Source organism: Rattus norvegicus, chromosome 2 (assembly GCF_021556685.1).
Source record: "Rattus norvegicus strain SHRSP/BbbUtx chromosome 2, alternate assembly SHRSP_T2T, whole genome shotgun sequence".
NCBI classification, from domain to species: domain Eukaryota; kingdom Metazoa; phylum Chordata; class Mammalia; order Rodentia; family Muridae; genus Rattus; species Rattus norvegicus.
The window spans coordinates 191678769-191698526 of record NC_141535.1 but is presented as its reverse complement, the minus strand read 5'-3'; the positions used below and the strand labels follow the sequence as shown (position 1 = coordinate 191698526).

Here is a 19758-nt window from a genome sequence, read left to right as displayed (position 1 = left end):
TGTGGAGGAAATAAAAGATCTTGCTTGGGTGAGGGACTTCTGCAAGAAGTTAAAGAGGCAGGGGTTGCATGTCTAACTCCTTGTAGGACATTACTGGTCTGTGTTACGCTGGGCTGCTCTGAGCCTAGGGACAGGCCATAGGGTCTAGGGAGACCTGTGTGGTACCGTAGTTGGAGGATACAAAGAGTCAGAGACAAAGAAGGTGTCTGAGCACTGACACAGCTGAAGGATCAGATACACTGGATGTCCTGGTCTTGTGGGTCTATCACTTAGCCAGCACCGGAATCACTGACATGACTTTCCTACCAAGAGTAAGGGAGACTGTAGAAAATTACATCAACTGAGTTCTGAGTGTTTAGGTTGTTCTTGTAGCCTGGAGCAGAGCATGGGCACCAGTGGCCTCTGCCTGCTGTTTGTACCCACGTCTTCTGGCTGTTATATCCAAAGCACAGCTCACAGAACACAGGGGATTGCCATCCTGAGTCTCGACAAGACTTCAGCCATGCAGTACATGGTTTACTCTGTAAAAAAGATGAAGCATCCGGAATACTGGATTTTAACTCAAACGACTGCAGTCTTTTAAAGTTGGGCACATTGGCTGTGTATTGTCTTAGTTCTGTGGAAATTTTCATTCCCTTGTATTGTTAGATGTGTTGAGTGCCAGACAAATGGTTCTCTGTAGGCGAGAGTGTGCACAGTTCTTGGAGGCATTTATAAACTTGGCGCGAGAGTACTTCAGCTCCTGCAATAGCTTGTCTGCCTGGGCATCCGGCCAGGACCGTGCCTGGCTCTGAGTCACCCTGGGCTCTGTGCAGCGATGGGGTTGGAGAAGGAGCAGGATGCCTGCACTTCTCTTCTGTGCTTCTTGGGAAATGGGCTTCTCTGGCCTTGGGAAGACTGACACCCTTTGTGAAGCCTGGGTCTCTGGCCCCCAGCACCAGCCCCGTCTGTGGGAAGTTCTTAGGGGATGCCTAGAGTTTTGCTCCAACATTGGCAGCTGTGAGCTTTGCCTCAACCTTGTCTTAGGCCATTCTGAAAGCTGACAAGGTAGGCGCTCTGAAGAGTGAGACAAGGACAGAAGCCACTTCTAAAGGTGACACAGGTGGGATAAAGACCCTGGACTTGGCAGATGGCATTCCCTAGGCTTCTCCTTGTGACCTGGATGAAATTCAAAACCCAGCAGTCACCACAAGAAGGGTTACTTTGAAGATGGACCTGAGGATAACTTCTGAAACTGCCTTTATACTCTGAACTTTAAAGGGGGGATTTATTTATAACGTGAATGTCCCTGCAGCGTTTATGTGCACCTCACGCATATAGACCACAGAGGCCAAAGAGTATACCGGGTCACCTGTCACAGGTGGCTGTAAGCCATATAGGTGCAGCAGCTGAGCAGCCAGTGCTTAATGGCCAAGCCGTCCCTCAATTTCTCCCCTCCAGTTCTTAACTTTTGACGAGGCACATGATTTTATGGTATAACCCAAGCACCTAGAGAAAATCTTCTGCTGATATCAAAGCACAGGATGAACTGGTTTGAACCAGTGTGTCCGTGTATGACCAAACTGATTTTTACACTTCGGGCTTTCGAAAGTTAGTGTGTGGGCAGAGGCAGAAGACCAGCGATGTGCAAGGATGCATGTGTGTGATGGGGGTGAGCATGCCTTTGGATGCAATGGAGGTGAAAGAACCCTTGTCCTCTCTGGAGAAGGTCACCGCAGATGGGCGGAGACTGAAAGCACATTGACCAGAACAACACTGAGATTGAAGCCAAGCCCTTCTCCACAAGCACCGTTTCTCAAGGAGGTTACGCTTACACTCCACACTGTCCTAATGTGGACCAGCCCGCTCGGTTCCCACACAGTGCAGAGGGGAGTACTCTGCCATGGAGGCTCCTCCCCTGCCCTGGGTTCAGTTCCTAAAGCCAGTCCAAAGGGAGTCTTGGGGAGTGGGGGTGGTACAGGGCTTCAGCTGTCTGGCTAAGGGTCGCTTTCGTGGTTGGAAGGGAGTGAAGGTCTCAGAGCCCTGGGAGAGCCCTGGGATGCCACGTAAGTCCTTCAGGAATCCAAGGCAGTCCCTGTCCTGGTGTCCAGGCCATTGTAAATAATCCTTGTAAATCCATTATCTTAGCAGAGTGCTGGGAAAGAGACTCCGAAGGGCAAGATAAAACAGAGCTGCGGCATTCAGTACAGCGTGGTTGGTGAACAGCTTCCAAAGCTGCAAATGTCAGGACACACAGCCCAGGGTGAAGGGCCAGCATCTAGGTTGTCAATTCACACTAGACTTCTAGCCAGACTAGAGCACTTGGCATGCCATTGTGTGGCCGTGGGTTTCTGTTCCTTTGTTTCCTTTCTTGGGGTGACTGAGATGAGGTGAATGAAAACCCTTCCTGCATCGCAGCTGGTTGATCTTTGAAACAGCAGGGGTTCTGCAGTGTTCCCTTCAGCTCCCAGCATGCTCCTTGGGTATGGATTATCACCTGGGCTCCAAAATGGTAGCTTAGAGTTCTCACCTGCTGAGTGTCCCAGACAGCATTTGAAGGATGGGAGCTCCTGAGGATCTTAAGACTCGGAATATCTTAGCTGAAGCCTCATTTGAAGGACTCTGCCCCATAGGAGAACATTGCTGTAACATGAGAGACCAGTTCCTTAGACCTGGGACAGGGTCCTCTGTGTGTGTGTGTGTGTGTGTGTGTGTGTGTGTGTGTGTGTGTGTGTGTGTGTGTGTGTGTGTGTAATGAGAAGCTTTGACCTCTCATTCTTTTTTTTTTTTTAAGATTTATTTTATTTATTATATATATAAGTACACTGTAGCTGTCTTCAGATACACCAGAAGGGGGCATCAGATCTCTTTACAGATGGTTGTGAGCCACCATGTGGTTGCTGGGAATTGAACTCATGACCTCTGGAAGAGCAGTCGGGTGCTCTTAACCACTGAGCCATCTCTCCAGCCCGACCTCTCATTCTTGATCCCTGTGAGCAACATCAAACTTCCTACCTTTCAGGGAAGGGGCTTCTTAATTTCCTTCCTTCCTTTTTCTTCCTCCTCTTCCTCCTTCTTCCTCTTCCTCTTCATTTTCTTCTTCTGCTCCCCCTTCCTCCTCCTCCTCCTCTTCTTCTTCTCTTTCCTCCTCCTCTCCTCCCTTTTTCTCCCTCCTCTTCCTCTTCCCTCTCTTCCTCCCCCTCTTCTTTTTTGTAAACTAAGGACAAACAGGAAAAGCTCTGTGTACCCCAAACCTAAATCTCAGTTACAGGTTGCAACTTTCTCCTCTTCCAGCTACTGGCAGGATGGTATGAGGGGAATGCCAGAGCCTGGGAGAGGGGAGGAAGCCATTAACAGTGGGAGACATGGGGAGGGTAGGAGCCAGCAGATGCCCCTGGGAGTGCTACCTTGATTTACAATTGACCTGACTCAAATAGACTTCTCATTTCAGCCCCACTGTATTCCCTGAAAACCCCGCATTCATGTTTGCCCTCATCTCACAGCATCCAGCGAGCAGCCTTGGTGGTTCTGGAAAATTACTACAAGGACTTCACTATCTATAACCCGAACCTCCTAACAGCATCCAAATTCCGAGCAGCCAAGCACATGGCTGGCCTGAAAGTCTACAATGTAGATGGTATGTGCTTGAAACCATTTGTGGGGTGTGGGGGTCACAGTTCCTTTTAGTACATTCGCTTCTACCTACTCTGTGCTTCCTTACAGTCTCTTCTCGCTTCAGAACAATTTCTATTTGTAGTTTAAATGTAGACAAGCATGTTTTCTAGGGGAATGTCAGTTTACAGTCTGCATATATGGCAGGTCCATCCATTTGGAGATTTTGCTATTGGAACCTGTAGCTGTGTTTCCTGCCTCCCGCTAGGAACGGTGTAGATTGAAGGTCCTTAGGAAAGGAACGCTTTTCAAAGTCTGAACAGTCTACCCAAAGACTGAGGGTGCTCTCAAAGGGCATTAGGCCTAGAAATGTTGAGAGCTCCCATAACTGGGAGCTCCTCTGTGGCTTCTCAGTCCTGGCTCGGAACGGGAGTTGAATGACAACCAGAAGCTGGAGCCAGCCTCACCAAGTCGGAGCCCAGATTCATTCAGGGTGTCGGGTGCTCAAGTGTGAGAAACAGGACTCCCTGTCACGTCTTGCTGGGCACCTTGGCTAAGACAAGAGCTTTGCAGACTCCTGAAGACATTCGTGTTGTCAACAAGTCAGCTGGTTTACATAGGTGTCAGTTTTTGGTAATGGTATCCCGTCTAACTTTTTTTTCCTAATTTGGCTATGTAAGGTGTATGGCTGATAAGCCAAACCCTTAATGGGAAAACTTAGCTTACCAAGTCACCCAGAAGAAAGAATTAGGCCCTGGCTGTGTCTCTGCGATAGGCTAAGCCGAGTCATGCTCAGGACCTCTGGGCTGTTTCACAAATGGGGTGCATTGTGGTTGCTGGGCTTTGGTGTTCGGGGCAGTAACACCCGGCTTAGCTTGTTTTCCTGTGTGTGATCACTGTAAGTGTCCCTTGACTTCTTTTTTCTCTGTCTGTCCTTGTTCTCCCATCCTGCCCATTCTCTCTCATTGTCTGCTGCATGCGATGTCCCAGCTGCCCTTATGGCCAAACTGAAACTTTGTGTAGCAGATGGTAAGTGACCTCTTCAGCACGCTCCCCGGCGGGTGTTGTTCTTGGCCGGTGTTTTCAGGGGTGAGCAGTCTGTGGCTCCTTCAGAGTTCTTTCTCCATCTCCCTATCAGACTGGGGTTAGAGCTCCTGGCTGCTGTGATTGTGGAGTACTGCGCAGGCCCAGGGAAGTTACTTTTAAGATCTCTGTGTGCTCTGTAGCGGGATGGGTGGGAAAGAACCAGCAGACCACAGACCCTGGTGCTGGTTCTCTGTCCAGCTTCCTGGCGTTTGAGGGTAAAGCTGTCTGTATTCTCCTTTCATCAAAGGGCCCAGTAACAATGCCACTGGTCAGTCCCGAGCCATGATCGCTGCAGCAGCTCGGCGCAGGGACTCCAGCCACAACGAGTTGTATTATGAAGAGGCCGAACACGAGCGGAGGGTGAAGAAGCGGAGAGCGAGGTTTGTGACCCTGCACGCCTGGGCCCTCCTCCCGCTGGACATTTTATTTTCACTTTTTTTTTCTTTTAGCTTCCAGAATTAATTTTCTGTTTGTATGCATGACCTGTATGACTGTTTACAGACCACTTTACTCTGACGTTTCTAAGACTTTGTATGAAATCACCACCTCTAAACAGCCATCACAGGTCCTGGGCCCACTCACAAAGCTTACCGCACAGTCTGTGGGTCTGAGCCCCGGGGGTGGTGGTAGTGGATGGGAGGGTATGTTGGGGGTGGGAACGAATTCCCTGGGGGCTTCTGTTGCTGCCCTTGGAGGGGGCCAGCCCTACCCATACTCTTTCCCATGGGAACTGAAGGTGACAAAGGTGGCTTCCCTTAAGCCTGCCACCTCATTCTTCCTTTTCCTGAGTTGCTGGGGGGAGGGTTGGGGAAAGGTGGAACAAGGGGGCTGAAACTCTGTTTGCTTCTTCTTTCTTCCTTCCTTTCTTTCTTTCTTTCTTTCTTTCTTTCTTTCTTTCTTTCTTTCTTTCTTCCGCCCAACAAGGCTTTGAATGCTCTGTATAACTGAAGATAATATTGAACTTTTTTAAAAAAAAACCTTTTTTAAACATCTCTGTGTGTGTGTGTGTGTGTGTGTGTACATGTGTGTGTATATGTGTATGTCCGTGTTCACATCCATGTATGCCACAGTGAATATGTGGAAAGTGTGACTTTCGGGGATTGGTTCTTTGTCTTCTACCACATGGCCTCCAGAGGTCAAATTCAGGTTGTCAGGTTTAGCCCAAGCACCCTTACCCTGACCCATCCTGTCAGCCCGCCTTCACCTTCTGAGTGCTGGAGCACAGGCATGCGTCACCGTGTGGGGCTGGGGACTGGCCCCAGGTCTGGCGGTACTGAACAAACCATCTGCCACCTAAAGCCCCCCAAGCCCTGGCTCTTCAGCGTCTGTGACCGCACGCTCGCCTTCCCTTCCAAGACGCAGTTTAGGCAGAAGTCTTTTTATCTCACCTTTTATTGGAGGAATCAAAGCACAAGCTGAAGTGAGCTTTCTGAGCTCATTATTGGCAGAATTAGGGGGCCCAGGGGCACCACCTTCCCAGTCCCATCTTATTTCTTCTGTTGCTTTTCTTTCTCCCGGGCTCTCTCCATCCCCTGGAAGGGACAGTCAGGGATACAGGATGACAGAACCTTGGGGAAGTTGATGGTAGGCCAGGGTGCTGCAGTGAACAAAGGCCCTCTGGGTCTCCTGGGACTGTCCCCAGAACTTGTAGTGGGCACGGCCTTGCTGACTGTCCCAAATCTCCTTCCAGACTGGTGGTGGCTGTGGAAGAAGCCTTCATCCACATCCAGCGCCTCCAGGCTGAGGAGCAGCAGAAGTCTCCAGGGGAGGTGATGGACCCCAGAGAGGCGGCTCAGGCCATCTTCCCCTCCATGGCCAGGGCGCTGCAGAAATACCTTCGCACCACCCGGCAGCAGCACTACCACAGCATGGAGAGCATCCTGCAGCACCTGGCCTTCTGCATCACCAACAGCATGACCCCCAAGGTGAGCTGTGGGTCAGGCTTGGAGCAGACAGGTCCCCAGGTTTGGCCGGTCACATGACATCCCATGTCTCCACTGTTGTACACTACATGATTTAAGACTTACTTTTTTATTTTGATTTATATGTACTTGTGTGTTTCTCGGTGAGCATCTCTCCTGCTTGGATGCCCCCTGCAAAAGCCAGAAGACGACATTAGGTTCCCTACAGGCGACTGACTGTAAGTCTGATATGGCCAGTAGAAATGGAACTTGAGTCCTCTGGAAGAGCAATGAAGTCTCTTTAAGTAAGGAGCCACCTCTTCAACCCATCCATCCTATTTTTTAACACAAGGTCTCTCACTGAACAGGGAACTCAGTGATCCTGCTAGACTGGGTAGCCAGTGAGCCCCTGGGATCCTCCCCTCTCTTCCTCTCCAGCACTGGGGTTATAAGAACCCACTGCACATGGGAGTCCTAAGAGTCTGAGTGCAAATCTCCACACTTGTACAGCAAGCACTGTAGCCGCTGAGCCAGCTCCCCAGCCCAGTTGTTTTTAAAGTATACATTGTGAAGGCGTCTAGATTCTGTAACAGGAAAAAGTTCCACCTTGAGCCAGGACAGAGTAGTGGTGAGGGTGGGCAGGAAAGTGAGCACACGCTCAATGTGATAGGAAAGCGTGTGCACATGCTCAGTGTGACAGGAAAGCATGTGCATGTTCAATGTGACAGGAAAGTAGTGTGCACTACTGAGCATGTACACATGCTTCCCTGTCACACTGAGCATGTGCACACTTTCCTGTCACTGTCCCCTAAACAGCATTGTAGCAGCTACTGAGCCTCACAGTGACGTGTAGTCGGTGTTGGAAGCCACCCAGAGATTGTGCACTCTTAAGTACACAGATACCTGCTGGGTACATACAAATGCCCAGCCTGTTTATATGAGAGACTTGAACATCAGATCATGGTACATGAGGGGCATCCTAGAGTCAGCTTTTCTTTTTTTTTTTTTCCCCCGGAGCTGGGGACCAAACCCAGGGCCTTGCGCTCGCTAGGCAAGCACTCTACCGCTGAGCTAAATCCCCAACCCCTAGAGTCAGCTTTTCAATGCCTATCTGTATGCACCACTCTACATTAAAGGTAGGTTGCCCACCCCTAGAAGGCTCCTTGGGTTTTTCAGTCCATACACACAGATCTGACTCACACAGCTCCCACTCACTCCTTGTGAATAGCTGCTCCTGATTGCACCAGACAGGTAGATTTGCTTAACTCCTTGTCTGTTGATGGCACATTTGAGTTAAGTGTCATGGGTCAAAGCCAGGGGTTGGCTGTTTCTGTGACTCCGATTTCACTGGCGCACAGCCACACCTTCTTGTGTGCCTATCACCATGGCTACAGCTGCTTGCACTGCCCAGCAGAATGGAGGAGTTAGGAAAGAGGGTTGCTGAAAACCGAAAAGGTCCTGACCTCGGCCTAGGACTAAATGGATAGGTGCCAGTATTTTTCAGTTTATATTATCGGTTCATTCTGTCTCTCAAATAAACCGATTAACTGTTTAATTCTATGCCAGATACATTAGAAAGTCACACTTTAAAAAGTAGAAGACAGTGATGACGTAGTTTTTACCTTCTCTAAGTTTGAAGGCTCGTGGGGAGGAGACAGCAAGTCAGCATGGTTCAAGAAGTGAACTGTGATGTGAGGCATTGCCAGTGATTTCAGGAAGTGCTTTGGCAGAAGAACGTGTTGATCCATCTGAGAACTTCAGGGAGATAGTTTAAACCGTGAAGGGCAAGGAGGAGGCACGTGAGGACGGAGTGGAATCACAGAGCTTCAGTTTGCTTTGTGTCCCTGGAGCAAAGCACGCAGGACAGGGGACATGGGTCTGGCCAGCCCTAGCACTGGCTGCACACACGTCAGTTCTGCATGAGAGACAACATTCACAGTGTGCCTGCTGGAACTGTGAGTGCTTTGTGCATACTGAGCCTTCCCACCTCTCGGCAGCCCAGTGAGCTGGGTTGTGTAATCTCTGCCCTGAGAAAGGGCTCATGACTGAACGAAGTCACACAGCCAGCAGGCAGGAGAGTGGGCAGTTGTGTCTGTGCAATTGTCCTTGTCTCTCTGCCTTGGATTCATTGGTGACTCCTCTGCTCCAGGCACTCAGCCTGCCCTTGGAGATTTTTGGCTTCCAAAAATCATGGTACATGAGGGGCATGTACCTGAAAACACACACAGATAGCGTGTCTTCAGGTAGCGTGTTACGTCAACAGTGGTAGCTAAACCACTTCATTCAGCTCACCCTCTGGTTGTAAATTTCCAAAAGAAAATTCAGAAGTCCAAAGAGTCTTCCTTCCCTAGAGAGGATCTCATGGGGCCTCAGCATAAGAAGCTGAACTCTAGTCTAAGGTATCGGTGTAGTTAGGTAACCTTTCCTAGGGATAACAAAGATGCCCCTGACCACAGAGCACAGCAACCCTTGTAACTTCTCCAATGTTCTTCCTTGGCTTTCAGGCTTTCCTTGAACGATACCTCAGTGCAGGCCCCACCTTGCAGTATGACAAGGATCGATGGCTCTCGACACAGTGGAGACTTATTAGTGACGAGGCTGTGACGAACGGGTTACGGGATGGAATTGTTTTCGTCCTTAAATGCTTGGACTTCAGCCTCGTGGTCAATGTGAAGAAAATCCCATTCATAGTTCTCTCAGAAGAGTTCATAGACCCTAAATCTCACAAGTTTGTTCTTCGCTTACAGTCCGAGACATCAGTCTAAAATTTCTATGCTTGTGGCTTTATGGAAAACAAAAGAAGAATATATAAATATATATATATATGTGTGTGTATGTCCAGGGGGAAGTTCTTTTATAAAGATTTTTTTTAATTCTTCAATGCTGACTCAAACTGGCAGAGGATAGACCAGTATCCTTCAACCATCTGCACTTTATTTGGAAGAAAGCAGATGTCTACCCCGACAAGCAACTGGTGGCATCTGACTTAACTAGATAGGACTTCTGAAGAAGCTGTTCCCCAGAGTTTTTGTGACAGCTGTAAACCAAAGTGTAGCTGCTGTGTCCTCGGGAGCCATGCCTTACAACTGTCCCTGCCTGCGGCCCAGTACCACACCCATCTGTACTTCTGGTCAACCCCTTCATAGATTCTAGGGGACTTACTTTATTCTGCTTCAGGAAATCAGACACTACACACTCATGTGTGTGTTTGTATGCATAATTATCCACATCACCACAGCACCCTGGGGAGTGGTGGGCAGTCCAGGAAATGTCCACCCACCCGAGTCTTTGTTCTTTGCTGCCTTACATTGGCGAAGAGAAAGAAAGGACCCGACAGAAAATGTTCACTGCTGGTTTACAGCTGTTAAGTGATTGGCTTTCCATTTTCCAGAGAGAGAGCCTACCTGCCCTGTTTCTGGCTCTGCTCCTCTGTTGGCCTGAGGCACGTAGCCGTTCCTTAGCCCTAGGACTGCCTACCCAGGCTTCACTCTGTACCCACTCTCCTGAGCATCTGGACCATGGCCACACCCAGTGGGCAGCTCTGGCCAGGCTAGATTGGCCCTCCAGAACTGACAGGGACTTGGCTTGTCCCTTTGGACAAGCTCTTTGCACAGCCCCTCCCACAGCTTTGTCTGGAGAGGTAGGATATGACCCTGGGGATCCATTCACCTGCAGCCCCTCCTTTAGGTTGCAGCAGTAACCCATCCACCCAATCCTCCTTAGCCCTGCTTCACACAAATCAGGAGAGACCAATACTGTGACTCCCAGTTGGCAGATGCCCCTTGTAGCCATCCAGTTTCCCAGGGAGACAAGTATTCACAAAGCTCGTGTGCCAAGCTGTCCTGCCCCGGGAAACCAAACAATGCCCACCACCTTGGCAACTGCTGTCCCATCCCTATGGTTTGTGACTACCACCACTGTGCAACTTACTGCCAGGAAAAGGATCACTCTGCCCTTGTCGTATACACTGCCCCTGATTGTTGGTCAGGGAGAGAGGGGAAAGAGTTCTGCAGAGCTGGGGAAGGGAGAGTAGGGAGCCAGTGGTGCAGTCCAGAAGGCCCCTCTGTTAGCATGTCATAGCTGGTTACAGAGAACTATCCCCTTAATGTCCCATTTGGAAACATAGCTGCCTCCTGGCAGAGCCCTGTGCAGGGCAGTGCCCAGGGAGCTATTTCCTGACACCTTGAGGTGGGCTGTCCTGGGATTTGCTTGCCGTATCCGAAGCAGTGCTCCACCAAGTGCTCTTTCCTTTCCCGGCTTCAGGGACCTCGGTTCAGGAAAGGAGAAGGCCGTTATCGCGTCTGTGCCTGTATACACGTACCATTCCCGTTTACGCATTCCACAAAGCACATGCTCTTGTCTGTCATTAAAAAAGATCCAAATTGGCGTGGGATATTTGTGATACACCTGTGCTTGGAAAAGCCAACATTATTCTTTGTTCGGTAACACTTTAGTTCAGAACGATGTGCTGGAGAAGGAAGAGGAACCCGTGGACGAGGCACAGTCAGGATGCCCCGTGTTAACAGGGTGGCTCTGAGACACACATACACACACACACAGAGTGTAACCAGGTCTTAGTTCTTTCCCTTTAGGTCCCTTCTACTGGAAGTTGCTCAGGATGTCTTTCTCAGGAAATACTTTAGGAGATAAGGTAAGGGGTGGGCAGTCTGTGAGAGACTGGCTATGTGTGAGGGTAATGTCACAGCATAGCTGCACTGCCACAAATACCATTCAGTTGTTAAGTGCCATAAATGTAAATAGCGTAGAGCTAAAGGCAACACTAGTCAGCATTTTAAAATCCTGTGCTTCCAACCCTGTCTTAAATTATGGGTCTTAAAGGAGTTCATTGGAGTGGTGTGTTGGTGTATGCATTCCCAGCAGGGCAAAGGAAGGTTTAAATTAAGGAATTAATTTATTTTCCCGCCTGACCCCTCTCTGTCTACTTTGCATAGAACTTTGGACTTCCTGAAATTATTGTTTTGGTTGTAAATTGAATATCGATTTTTTCCCCCAAAACTCTTAAGTTTGCATCGATTCCTGAAGGAAAAACAAAAATCAAAAGCGGGATCCTTGAAAGTCTTTGTGCTCCCAGCATTTTTCCAGCCCGAGTCGAAGTGGGAACTGACAGTGTAAAAGGAAATGTGAAGTTGCCGAAAGCCACAGCACACAATTGAAGACGATAAATTTTTATTTGATTTCATGAACCCTCATAGCCTACTCTTTTTAAAGAATGTAAATTGCTCCCCAAGGCTGGTAGGATGCAGGATCCTATTAGAGGACACAGGATTCCATTACCTTAAATGTTTATAGATTTTTTTCCCCTATAACTTTCCACCTAAGTTATTAAAATTCTAACATTAACTGTGAAAGAACTCAATGAAGGGTGTAGGTCTGAGATTGCTGTCTTCCCCCCGGTGATTTTCATTATCTGCAAAAGTAGACAACTTTTGTTCAGGGAAAAAAAAGAGCAGTCCTTAATAGTACTCGAATTGAATGTTCAAGAAGTCTGCACCGCGGGAGTTAGAATAGATTTTAAGGTTATAAGGCTCACCTTAGATTATCCATGGAGTTAAAAATGTTTTGGCTGAAGTTCACAAAGTAAGCCCAGAGAAAATGCTTAAGTTGTCCCCACTTGAATTTCTCTGAGTGTGTGTTGCTGTGTTTGCACGCTGGCAGTCATGACATCCATGTGACCAGTGACAGGTCATTGTGTGTCTCGTTTGTACAAGTGTGTATGGCCGAGCCTGTGGCTCTCTACATGTCTTCCTCAGGGCTGGATCCTTGTCTGTACTCTCCTGTATCCCTCATCCTGGCTTCTCCTTGAGGAGCTGTCTGTGGTGTCTGTTGTCAGCTTGCAGGCACGCCCATTCATTTCTTTCTTGCATAGAGATCTCTATGACCTACAAACAGTGAGGAACAAGACAAAAAAGGCCAAACTCTATGGGGGGGGGCGGGGTTACTATTCAAACTTCACTGCCCTGGAAGCCCCTGTGCGTTTAGTTAATGTAACTTTAAAAAGAAACAAACAATGATTGGTTGTTGCAACTGACAGGGAGATCTGCATTTGAAGAGTCCCACAGCAGAGACCCTGCTATTATAACCTATTTCTGGGTAATGTTTGCTCCTTGCGGATCTTGTCACACCAGAAAAACAAATAAATAAATCACTACTGTGAACTTACTAGTATGTAACCTTATCATATCCCATTATAAATAAAACATGCCTCGTTTTTAAGCCCGTAGTGCAGTTCTTCAATGGTACTCGCAGAGTCATGAGCTGACACCAATTCGACTCCATTTTAACCGAATGGGTGCTCAAAAAAAAAAAAGAAAAAAAGAAAAAAGAGAATCTGATTGGGGACCACATTTTGTGATTAACTCTTTTGGGTTAGTGTATAGAGTGATGATTTCATTGCAGTATTATTCTAATAAAAATGCATGGAGTCCCCATTTTGACAAAACATTGTATTTTGGTCATAGGGGAGGGGAGGGGAGAGTAGTGATGCTCTCCAGCTGCTACACATCAGACTCTGTCCAGCACAGCACGCACCCCCCCACCCCACCCCCAGTGTCTTAATAGGGATTCTTCCATTTGCAGTGAAAAAGAAAGTTGAAAGAAGAGACTTGTAGGGGGGCTGGCTGGTAAACGGGATTTCTGCAAGTGTTTAGAGCCCAGCCCCTCTGCCCACTCTCCCCAGAAGCATGATCTAAGTGATTTGGCATTTCTGGGTGTGGAGGAGGGACCTGGAGACACCAACCGTGAGTGGGAACCTGAGAATTCCAGGGAGAAAGGTCCTTTCTTTCCCTTTGGGTTTATACCACTCTGTCCTGTGGCAAGCCGCTCCTCAAGGCTGGCCTATTGGGTTATATAATGAGAACAACCCAAGAAGCCCTCCTCTCAGGAAAGCCCTAACCTGGCAGGCCTGGGCTGCTGCAGACATTTGCTTTGAACCTCTGCCTCTCTGCCAAAGCTGACCAGGCCAAGAGGCTGACTTGGCCCTCGGGCACAGGGCCTGAGCTGGCTTTTTTAGGTGGGAAGAGCCAAGTTAGCCCATCGTGGGTGGGCTATGCAACTGGCTGCAGCTGGTGGGGCTCTGGGACCTTTGGTCTGGTCCTTGACCCTGTTCTCAGCTTCTCTCCACTCCCCACACCTACCCTTTGGACTGCAGGCAGAGTACACACATAAAACAGAACCCAAGGGTCAAAGGGAAAGAAAAGACTTGTTTTCCTCTGCCCCACTGTCTGTAACAACTTTGGTTGTGTTGTTGTGAGTGGAAGATGGACAGAGATGGAGGGGTGGTGCTCACAGGGTCACTGCACTGGGAATGAAGATGAGATTCATTCCTGTTCCTGGTGGAACAAGAGCTTAGGACGGGGATCCTCTTCACTCCATCCTGTTCCATTTCCACACAGCTTGCCTCACCTATGAGACGTGCTTTACTGGCGGATTGTTGTGGAGCCAAGTTTCCCAGCACCGTAGAGAGATTCCTGAAGCCTGAGGCAGGGCAGGAAGGTGGCTTTCTTAGACAAGTCCAGTGATTCATTCCATGAAATAAAGACACTCTTGTGTTAACTCCTGGGGACAAATGTAACAACCTCCCAAGCTTTTATCTCGAGTCTCTGATTCCTTTGACCCTGAAACAGCTTTTGGATAAAAGCATTTGAGCATGCAAATTGTCTGGCTTTGCCTGTCTTTCTGTTTCTCTGAGCGTTCAGGCCTAGCCAGGTGCATTCCCTGGCGAATTCATTCAAGTAGGACAGTGGTTCCCAACCTTCCTGATGCTGGGACCCTCTAATACAGTCCCTAATGCTGTGGTGGTTCCCAACCATGCATTTATTTTTGCTGCTACTTCATAACTGTAATTTTGATCAGTTACGAATCATAATATAAGTATCTGTATTTTCCAGTGGTCTAAGGAGATTGCAGAGAAAGGGTCTTTCAGCCCACGTGCCCAAAAGGGTCATGACCCACAGGTTGAGAACTGCTGATGTAGGCATTGTCAAACTGCCAGCCTACAGAAGCATCAAATAACAGACCTTTGCCTAGAGAATTAGTTATGGCCTTGAGACACCTGACCCACAGTGACGAGGTCAGTTCAGCGTGTACCGTAAGTTCTGTAGCCGGAAGCCGCAGACCTGGCACCAGGGAGGGAGCCGTACCACTGCTTTCAGGCGCTGTTGCCCTCAGTTATAGACATAAAGGAAGAGTCATTTGGTCAGGTGACCACTGTTCCTAAAAGTGGGGCCACAAAACCCCTCTAATGTTAATATATCTTATTCATATGAAGGTTACTCCATGTTTTAAACTTGCAGCTCCTCTAGAACCCCAAAATTATGTCCTGCTCAACTGAAGTTAATTTCTAAGTGGCCACTAATTGGAACAAGTATTTCCCAGAGTGTGGGACACCAGCAAGGTAAAAGCAATGGCAGACACTGTCCCACCCGGGATATGAATTGAACTCTGATGAGGACCAGACCAGAGGTACCTGGGCCAGGCCTTAGGAGAAAGGTTACCTGACAGGTGCTTTTGTTAGCAAGGATTTTAATCTCTGAATTTTGAACCCAGTATCAATACAACAGTCATCAATACAAAATAGGTAGCCAGAGACCATATTACTTTGAATCATTGAGTGTCGTGCTTTGTAATCAAGAGAGGCAGTTTTGGCTTAGCCTGCACTTGCATATATGACAATGCCTGAATGGATGTTGCACTCTAACTGGACATTTTTGGACATATGAATGACTGAATTTCATGGCCCATCACCATGTGCACAAGTCTCTTTGTGTCACTGAGGTTTGTTGTATGAAATGGACTCTCATGACGTTGGTGAGAGGCTGGTGTCTATCATGCACACACTTACCTAGTATCCAATGTTATTTGGGTTTCTTTTGGGTCCTCCATTGCTGCCCTCACCCCCTTCCAAAACATTTTACACATTAAATATGCTATAAACCTGGAAAAGAAATTGAGACCTCAAGTTGTATACCGTCTCCCTTTCTGGTGTGAATATCTTAGTTTTAAGCTCAACATACTTCTCAGAGAAAATCTTCGATCTTGATTTGATTTTCCATCAATCTCACATGTTCCTGTGACAATCAAGGGACCTATAATAGAGGAGGAGACCAATGAAGGGCAGTGATCAGAGGAGCGGAAATAAACAGTTGCTGATCATTTTATGGGGACGGAAATTCTAAGTGAATATGTAGTAAAAGATGAAATCCTTAGGCTCTAAAACCTAGAGAGGAAGAAGCCAACCTTGTGAGTAAATAAAATAGAAAACAAAACAAAAACAACAAAAACCCAAAAACAAACAAACAAAAACATTTGAGATGAGGAAAGTGGGAAAAACCTGTCATACACTGGATAGGGGTGTGAGATGTGCAGACAGCTGTGCTTGGTATTTCGTCTTACCTCAGTAATTGATTTTAAATCATTGACTTACTTTAGATGAGGGAACTAGATTAGTTGAAGAAGAAATGTTGCTGCTTTCTGCCTCTACACTCAGCTACCCTTCCCTTGCATGGAATGTTGATAGTTAGAAATTCTTGCCAGTTGCATGGACAGGGATCAGAGAAAGCAATTGACTCGAAGATACTCATCGTATAGATTAATGATAAGCGATTTCCTTGGGCCATCAGCCCAGATGCTCACGGTTCATAAGTTCACAAGCAAAACCTGCTGGAAAAAAATTGAAGCCACAAGCAGACAGGAGCCAAAGGCCCTTTTTCTCTTTCAGTCCGTCCCCGAAGTTGTAGCTGTAGAATGTGGAGGAGTTTGAGGATCTCAGATGCTAAACTATCATATCAAAGAAGTGGGGTGAAGACATCAGGACAGCGGTAGGGAAATCCCAGAGAAAGAGGCAGGGCCGGCTGGCAGTCGAGTGTGCAGACAGAATCTCAGCTGTAGGAGAGAGGAGGCTGCTCACCATTAGTGCCTCCTTGCTGTGGGAGCGTTCTCTAGCTACACAGGCTCGTGTTCCAATCGTAGAGCCGACTCTTGGCTCTGCTTTCTGGGTCAATGTCCAAACGTGTCTCTGTGCTCTAAGACTTTGTACTATTTCAGGGAATATGAAGGTAGTTTTTCAGAACTACAGCTGAATACTTCAAACTTTTTTTTTTCTCTCTTGCTTCTCTGCTCAGCTGCCCCATTTACAGCCCGCTCCTTCTTGCCTTCCTTAGTCTCTACGCATCAAAGTCGCAGAGTCTGTTGGTCTACAGACTACTTAAAGGGCCGTAAGTTTTAATAGGTGAGTGGACGGCTGAGAGAACATGAGGTCCCCTCAACATCACAGCACTGACTACAAACTAATCGTGTGTGGTTCCATAGGAGTGTCGGGGCTGATGGCAGTCCCGGGGTTATCCCTCTGACCTGCAGTTATTGATAAACAGTTCTGGTTATTAAAATGCCACATTGATTCCAAAGACTTCTCTTAATCCGCCTTGCAAATATTTCCGTCTGCTAGGTGGCTGTGGTCATTCCGTTCCCACACGGCATGACACTTCCATACTGGTTCCGAGGCTGCTGCTCTGTCCCTCACAAAGGAGGGCTGTGTTTCTGGAGGACTTTGCTCACTTGAGGAAAAAGGTCACATCCTCTCCCAGCTGAGGAGGCTCTCTGGTCCTGCTCCTGTGGCAGTTGGTTATCCAAGCAGCTGGTGCCATGCTGCCAAGAGCTTTAGGTAATATTCCCTTTCAATAATCACTGGGTTTAACTTGTGTATTTTTAATAGGGATAATTAATAATTAATAAATGATAGCCATGAAAGTCGAGTTGTGTCATGCTTACAAAGTTGTCACAAGATTAATTGCTTGCCTACCCAAATTTAGGCAATGTAGAAATGAGTAAAACAGCTTGCTATCAGACCCAGAGGTGAGGAACATGTTCCAATGAAAGTGAGATTACGTGTAGTCTGCACAAGATACAATGACTCCTCACAGGATGACAAACATGAAGGCACAAAGACCCGAAGGGTCAGAATCTCTTCTAGAAAAGAAAGGATCTTTTCAAATTCTGAGATGGAGTTTCACCAACATACACTGAAAGGGATTCTTTGTTCCAGATAACACACTTAATCTTACTCTTCTTTTTAATGGGAGAGCCGATCTTGTGTTTTTAATTAGCCCACATTTTTAGTTTTGTTTGAGTTGATTATGAATGCAGAATGGGAAGATAAATGGGTTCGAGCAATTAAAAGAGTTATTGGAAATTTACTTGAATCTGCCTTCAGACATGCTCTGAGGGAAAAAGAATGCAGTGTTTTAGTCCTTAATGCAAATCCTTTTAAGTATGAAATGAAGTGTTATCTATGACCCTTCAGAGTGTTTGTGTAATCCTGAGAAGTTGCTTGAGACCTTTATGTCTCGCTTTATTAAGGACAGTAACCAGACGAATCTTCTAATCTGCTGTAAGGATTAGCTGTGATAACATGTAAGGCGTTTAGCATTGTACTCTGGGCATGTAAGAAAGTGCTCAACCCGTTATCAGCTTAGAGGGTTCAGGACTTACTACACAGCACCATCCAAGCAGAACCAGACGGAATCCCAGAGACCCTAATACAGGAACCTCAGAGCATAGTTCAGCTCCATACATATTTCTAGGTCTCTGAGAACACCAGATCTTCCCGGGCTGAGAAACAGACCACTTTTGCAATGGACCGCCCCCCGCCCCAACTCCTTGGCTACTTCTACGTGAAAGTTTTAGCACTGAGTCCTCGCGGAACAATCAGTTCCCTAAGAGTTTGCTCAAGCTGTGGCTGGGCTTGGGTGGCTGGAACACAGCACCGCCTACTTAGTTTTGTGATGGCAGAAAATTATATTGAGGCCCTGCATTGTAGACTGAATTGTACATCCCCCAAATCATGCAAGGACCTTTCAGGTAATAATTAAAGTTAAATGAAGTCACAGCAGTGAGATCTTACTTTGACAGGACAGACATAGTTCTAGAAGAGAATTATCTATCTACTACTGTATCTTTATCATCATCTATTTCTATTACCTGTCTGTCTTTCTGTCTGTCATGTGCAAACAGAATGAAAAGCCACAAAAAGAGCCCTCAGCAGAAACCAACACAATTGGCAACTTGGCATTGGACTAAACTGTGGAAGGCAGAGTTTTTGCTGTGTAAACTACCCAGAGTATTCTGCTGTGGTATGCATGGGAATATCTTCAAAGACTTATGTATTGAAAACTTGATCCCTGAAGCAGCTACACAGAGGTGGGGCTTTAGAGGTGACTAGATCATGAGAGGACTAACCTCATCTTGGCCCATTGATAAGTTCCTAATTGTGTGGACCATTAGGAGACTGGAAAGTAGGTCACTGGAGGGAGGAACACTAAGGGGATAGTTTGGAATCCTGGCCCCTCCCTCTTTCTCTGTGTTTCCTGATTGCAATGAGGCAAGAAGTCACCTGTTATAAGATGCTGCTCGTATGGTGTCCCTCTGTCATAACTCCAGCTGCAGGCCATGGAGGCATCCGATCTTAAGCTGAAGTAAAATTCCCTTTTTTAAGTTGTTTTTCTCAAGCATTTTGCTATAACAGCAGAAGCGACCTAATACAGTGTGAGGCGCCCCGTGTACCCTCTAAGCGCCACTGCCCAACACAGCTAGGCTCAATAAATAAGCTCTGCTTTGTGATGAACAAAGTACCGAGTGCTGGGAATGCAAAGGTAAGTGAATGTCTTGTGTCTTACAGCCTGTATTTAGCGAAAGGATGGACGGGCAATGCATTATCAGTTAAATGATAAGTGCTGTGACCACAGATGTGTACCCAGTGCTGCGGGAGCAAAGGCAAACAAGCCACTTTCCTGTCCCTAGACAGTTGCATAGGTAGCAATAGCACTCATGCATGCTGGGACTTCATGAAAATGAGCTTAGAGGGGAGAAGGGATTGGGTGCAGGCTTTGTTGTGTTGAATTTCAAGTTTTCAGCTAGAATCCAAGTGGATCAAACAGCAAGGTCAAAGTCCAAAGATGAAGGGTAGAGACCCACAGTGGAGGTCGCTAACACTCAGGTGGTGGTTGATGGGTGTGGATGCTCTTGCCTGGAGACATGGATAGCTCTGAGAGACACAGTGACATGCTAACGTAGAAGGGCAGACAGAGGAGCGGAGACATAGAACTGGAGCCAGGCAAAACCTAACAAACTCCAAAAGACTAGAGTGGGATCATCAAGATAGCCGCGA

The 19758-nt window shown here is 47.4% G+C and overlaps 1 protein-coding gene across 4 annotated transcripts in view; it reads left to right on the top strand.

Annotated features, from left to right (window-relative positions):
- The window catches only part of Vangl1 (VANGL planar cell polarity protein 1), a 48397-nt gene extending 35585 nt beyond the window's left edge, over positions 1–12812 (top strand). For 2 of the 4 annotated variants that reach the window (XM_087634610.1, XM_087634609.1), the window contains 5 exons: positions 3483–3616; positions 4582–4620; positions 4925–5057; positions 6368–6602; positions 9083–12812. In XM_087634610.1, coding sequence (XP_087490736.1) covers positions 3483–3616; positions 4582–4620; positions 4925–5057; positions 6368–6602; positions 9083–9343 — 802 coding nt within the window. In that variant the 3' untranslated portion in view covers positions 9344–12812. 4 annotated transcript variants of the gene reach the window in all.
- Positions 12813–19758: the final 6946 nt, after the last annotated feature.